This window comes from Cryptomeria japonica, chromosome 11 (assembly GCF_030272615.1).
Source record: "Cryptomeria japonica chromosome 11, Sugi_1.0, whole genome shotgun sequence".
Classification (NCBI taxonomy): domain Eukaryota; kingdom Viridiplantae; phylum Streptophyta; class Pinopsida; order Cupressales; family Cupressaceae; genus Cryptomeria; species Cryptomeria japonica.
Window position 1 is genome coordinate 93,109,179 of NC_081415.1, and position 6,000 is coordinate 93,115,178.

At 35.5% G+C, this 6,000-nt stretch overlaps 1 protein-coding gene across 1 annotated transcript in view; it reads right to left on the reverse strand.

Moving 5' to 3' along the window:
- LOC131860048 (uncharacterized) overlaps positions 1-3,812 on the reverse strand; it is a 126,220-nt gene extending 122,408 nt beyond the window's left edge. The window contains exon 1 of the mRNA XM_059214402.1: positions 3,711-3,812. Within this exon, the coding sequence (XP_059070385.1) occupies positions 3,711-3,812 (102 nt within the window). The remainder of the gene's footprint in view (positions 1-3,710) is intronic.
- Between the last annotated feature and the right edge of the window lie 2,188 nt (positions 3,813-6,000).

The window sequence follows — 6,000 nt, forward strand, 5'->3', positions numbered from 1 at the left end:
TCGTCTCTAACTGTTCTCTGTCTCATTTCTTCTTACTAACATTTCTTCCATCAGTTCAGATAGTCAGTCTAGTCTAGTGCTTTGATCTCCAAACACATATGCTGCATCCTGCATTCATTGGTTAGTACATTTGTATTATATCAAACATCACATCAAGCATCATATCAAGCATTTTATCCATTTCATACATAAAAAATATATCCACACATGTTCCACAATGGCACATCAACAGTGCATAAGTCATCCATACATAGAAAATAATCATAAGTCATAACACATTACATCCCATCATATCGATGCATATCACATATCACAATAATATTGGAGCACAAAATTGGACTGTCTATCCTAAGTATGGCCCGTAGGCTGACTATATAATATCACACTACATAATGTCCATCTATCTCTATCGTAAGGAGTACATGCCTCTATCACTGGGTGCTCCCTCTATCCTCCTCATCCCTGCCATGTCTCAAGGATGATGTCCGTCCTATTCCAAGTCCTGCTAATGTATCTCTGTCTGTGCTCCTGAGTCTATGTCGTAACATGAAGCAGTCAGTTCGGTTCTCCCGCGTGATCAACGGATACTGTCGACTCTGCATCATAATTGGGGCATATTTTGTCAGTTTTAGGGTTTTCTCCTATGGGTTGCATTTCCTCATTTCATGTCCAAATCAGGGTGTTCTTTACCTATTTTGACCTATCCTACCCTTACCCCCCCTTTTTGGATCATTTGCATGCCATTTTTGACCAAATTAGGCTTGCTAGAGCACAACTACGCCTATGTGATAAGTCATGCACCTGTGTATCGCAACCTACACCTGTGTACCCTACACAAGCATAGAAGACCTTACACAAGCACAAAATTCACCCTACACAAGCACAAAAGTTAGCTTTTGCCTTCCTTGTGGGCCCCACAATGTCCCGCAAGCAAGTCAAATTCATCAAATTGAAAATATGGGTTTTTGAGATACATACTGCTGCTCCCATGTCATCTGGTCATTTGTAGGTGCATACATGTTCTCTAAGGTGATCTACCATTGGAATGTTCACCATCTCTCTACAAGTGTCCTTTTCTAGAGCAACCAATTCTCCTCCTTGGCTAGTGCAAATGAGCAATTTTCACTCTCTTTGTCTTATTTATAGATCTTTTTCAGTGCATAGATGGACATGCACTCTCTCCATCTCATGTTGGTCATGGCCTTTTGCACCATCAATTGCTTGTCCTTCGTGCATCTAGTCTCTGATTGTCAGTCTGTTTCATCCTATCATTTTCTATCATTATTATCGATCAATTGGCCTCTTTCCTCGATGTTTCCAGCCAATTCCTCGAGGGGGCATGCATATGTCATTGTTATTATTTGGGGCATTTTCATTATTTTTCTTTTAAACAATGCTTAAAATCGCATTGTCTCAAAGAGGGGCAAAATGTAGACGTTTAAAAATGGTCAACGCTTGCATAGTCATACTTTAACATTGGCACATTGCCTTATTTTAGGGTTTTTGCATTGCATTAACATTTCTCCTATGTTGCGTACTTGGTCTTTATCATTTGTGAACATTGATTCCTTCTTCTACATTCTTCATTTATCTCACTTTCGAATTTGGTCTTGTCGACAACAATCTTCAGTCATGATTTTGGTCAATCTTATTCTGTCGCATCAATGTGTGTGGTCATTTGTCATCATTTTGGACATCGTCAATCCTTATTTTAGGGTTTTGTCCTCTTATCAATCTTGTCTTTTTTCAATCTATTTTGTCGTCGATCCTTGTCCTCTTGTCAATTTTGTCATTTTGCGATCAATTTGACATCGATCGTCGTCCTTCTCAATCATGTCAATTTGGATCAATTAGTCATTGTTCCTCGTCAATTGGCGCATTTATCAGTATGAATCATTCAAAATCATGATCAAATCAACCTTACATCAATTATCTTTTGTCAAGACCTAATTGTCATCCTTGCATTTCTAATTCATCTTCTAAGGTTTTATGATTTATTCATTTAACCTTGTTTGTCATTTTCTCTTCATTTTCTCTCTAGGTTAAATTATTTATTTATTTATCCTAAGTCTTCTTGTCACAATTGAATGTTTATTTAATTGGCTAATTAATTCCTCCTATTTTTGTAAATTAATTAATGAATGAGAAATTATTTATTAATTTACCTAATTCTAATTTTCTAATTTCCACATCATTTCTAATTTTCTAATTTCCTAATTTTCTAATTTTCTTAGTTCCTAATTTCCACCCATTTTCTAATTTCCTAATTTCAATTTCCACCTAATTAATTTCTCTCTAGTCTTTCCCTATTTTTGTGCTTCAATGGAAGCATGAATTTCTCATGCATCATACTTTTGGCATAGCAAGATGTCATAAGATTCTAGTTCTCTACCCTTTGCATTGGCAATATGTCATAATTCATGACATAGAAGGTGTCATAACCTTCTTCTTTCCACTCAATTGTGCCAATTTTGAAATCAATTGCCTCTAATATCAATTTCATGCTAATCTTGTATTTTCTCCAATTTATCTATAAATTGGATGAATTTCTTCAATCAAAGTCCCTACTACCTGGTCGAATCAATCACGCTTCTAGTACCCTTATGCTGTCATACTATCTTGTCAACCTTGCTTTCATCTCATGTGTATGCACTTGTAGGTGAGATCCACAAACAAAAGCTATTTGAAGGAGAAAGAAGGACAATGGAGCCACATGAAAGAGACATTTGCAATTGTTTGCGTTTGAATTGATGTCTTGTTTTCATGTCTTTATTGAGTGTTTTTAGGATTGATCATTGCAATTGAGTTTTTGTGATTGAACTAGACTAATGTTTATTGCTCTAATGATTTCTACAATTCCTACTTACAATTTTAAGTGCTCTTGTACACTTATAGCATTATTGCTAGCAAACTTGTGAAGCCTGTCCCTCAATTCGGTAGGAACATGGTTAGGGTACCTCGAGATTCCCTCAAAGAAAAGTTGTCTGTATAACTCCAAATTAATGAGTCTTCTCTGAAACTAGTTACCAGTAGGGTTGTTACTCAGATTCATTCTCACATTAAGAACATGAGTTGGAGGGACTAGGTTACTTTGACTGGTAATAGGGACTTGTCTAACTAGAATAGTACTCACAGGCAGGGTTGACTGAATTTTAACTGGAGGAAATGAGGCATGCTAAGGTAAAAGCTTATTTGGGTCTATTCAAGGAAAGATCATGGGGGGAGCCTTTAGATAGTTAATTTTTCTTTTAACCTCTTGATTGGCTGCTTCTAATTCAGCTTTCTCCAGTTCTCTTTGCAGATCTTTCTTCTCTTTCCTCATCTTGTCTCTATCTCTCATGTGCAGATAATTGATGAGAGATTTCTATTGTATTCTTAGACCTAGAACCATTTTCCATGCACTTCTATTTTCCTTTGTCAACATTATTTCTAGCAGGTTGTGGGTCACTGAGAACCTCCCTATTAGGTTGTACAACAAATTTGTGTGCAGGGTTGATCTTTCCAGTCAGATTTTCTCTGATGACTGGACCTTCATCCTCACTCTTAGTGTTCTCTTGGGTGAACAATTCAAGATCAACAATCTACCTTAAAAGCCTATCTCTCTCAATCAATTTAGCTTTAACTTCCTTTTCTTTATTTGCTTCTTTTTGTGTTCTCAAGGAGATCAAATCATGAACTCTTCTATTAAGAGCCTCAATTTCTTGGGATACCTTATCTTCATTAGGGAACATCTCTTTAGAATCTGACATATTGACTTGATTGATATTAATCAGACTAATATTCCCATCTACAGTTCTTGGTACAGAGTCCATCTTAACATTAGAACTATTTCTATCCTTCCCAGATAAACTAGCATGAAAAATCCTCTGACTCAAAACTTGGACATCCTCATTATTACCAAACAAACCAAAATGAAAACCCAAAATGTCTTGCTTAGATTCACAAGAAGTAGAATTTGAATTCACATATATGGGTCTTTTAGATGACTTACTCATATGAATGCCTTTTTGTATCCAGGTAGCACTAGATGGCTCATGTGCAACTGATCTTTTCTGGCCTCTTCATGCTTGCTCAAGTAATCCTTCTTGCAACGTCTCTTAAGGATTTTTCCTCATGAATGATCTAGTGTTTTTTCCTCTTTGCATTATTCTTGTTTTCTTTAAAATGAATTACGCTTATTCAAGAGCAGTGGTTACTTTATGTAAGAGTCACGACCCAAAAATATAGGAAAATTAGAAAACAAGCTTGACAAATCACTTGTAGAAGACTATAGAACAAGAAGCTCTTCAGAGAGAGAAATAACAAAGATCAGGGATAAAATGGCCCGCTACAAGGACTGAACACACACAAATTTGAACAAACTTTAAGGCAATCCAAGCACTAGATCTGCAATATAGATTCACACTATGACTTTCCCTAGCAGAGTCGCCACTTTTGTTGTTCTTCAATTTTTATTTTCCAAATCCCCTCTATAAGAAAATTCAAAGCCTCTGTTGCATATGGAGAGGAGGACAAGAAAATAGAACTCTAGAATAACATATAACAATGTTTCTACAAAACCTTCTACACTTTAAGTTGATCCTAAGCTTAGGAGGGTATACCTCTTGTGAATACTTTCACAAATTTCAATATAAGATCCATAGTAAACCAGTGTTAGAAACCTGTGAACCTCGTCACCTCAATAATATAAAAAACTAAAAAGAAACATGCATTCATTTTCAGTCTTGACCCCAAGGAAAATAGAAGAACTCCATAAATGATATCAGTGCATATTCCAGGCTACAAAGTCACCCAAACAAAACAAGAATTCCAAATTTGAACATTCACATACATTTCATTGCTTTAGCTTTATCAACCTAATATATGCCTGACATATATATAAGTCTTTACTCTATTCTAAAACCCAGTCATCAAATTCAAGTGGAAAACAATTGATTTACTAACAGAATGGTCTCACGTACATTTAAATCCCCTCCTTGAGAGAAAAACCTAAAACATATCTGTAAGATTGCCTTGTAAACCCTATTCAATCAAATAACCCTATATTATTTAAAAGAAACTAGTAAATAAATGAATACACACAAGAAGACAATGAAGATTTAGGCCCAAAAAAGCTTTGGTCTATATATTAATATTCATTTTTTGAAAATCTTACATAACTCAAGGTGATTTCTGAAAGAACTAGAAAATAGTAGATATATTTCAATAGAGTTTCTTTACAAATTCTTGTGATGTCCTTTCCTAAAGTCCTGGTATCCATTTATAATGATATGGATGCAAAACAAGCTTTGGCTTTCCTAGGAAAACATTTTTACAACCATTTTCATTCCTAACGGCTTTGAAGTTTGTTATTCTGCTACAACATCTTCTAATTGTTCTTGAACTTCCACTTCTTGCACTGCATACTTGTTTTTCCACTCTTGGAACACGTCATCACCAGGCGAGGAGAAGTTAACAATTTTCTTCTTCAATTTATTCAACTTTTTCCTTGTGTTTCTTAATTGCTTAACCTCTATCTCCAAAAAACCATAATCTGACTTCATTTTTTCAATTTCTTCAATTGTCCAAATAAATAAAGATGTGTCATCTGAATTGATGACTTCATTTATCCATTGGGACAAGTTATGTCCTATCTCATCAAGTGAGACATTTTCATCTTTCAACTGACTTGAACTAACAAAACCCTGAGGAAACTGTTCAAACTTGTGGTTAGCATATTCTTTTATGTACAAGTTGGCCTTTCTCTCTACACCAACTCTTCCCTCTACTAACCTGGTCATGCCTTTCACTAACTCACAAGTGGATTTAATGTTGGCATCAGCCTCTACTTCTTCATAAGATGAACACATGAGTTCCTAGTCCACCTCCCTAGGCATCCACTTACTCAAAATTGGCTCCAGAGTAGCCTTGTCTTCTTTCAGATCAATCAACTTGTTTAAAATTATTTTCATATAAATGTGCACAATAGAAGCCCCTATTGTGTCAGCAAACTTCAAGATT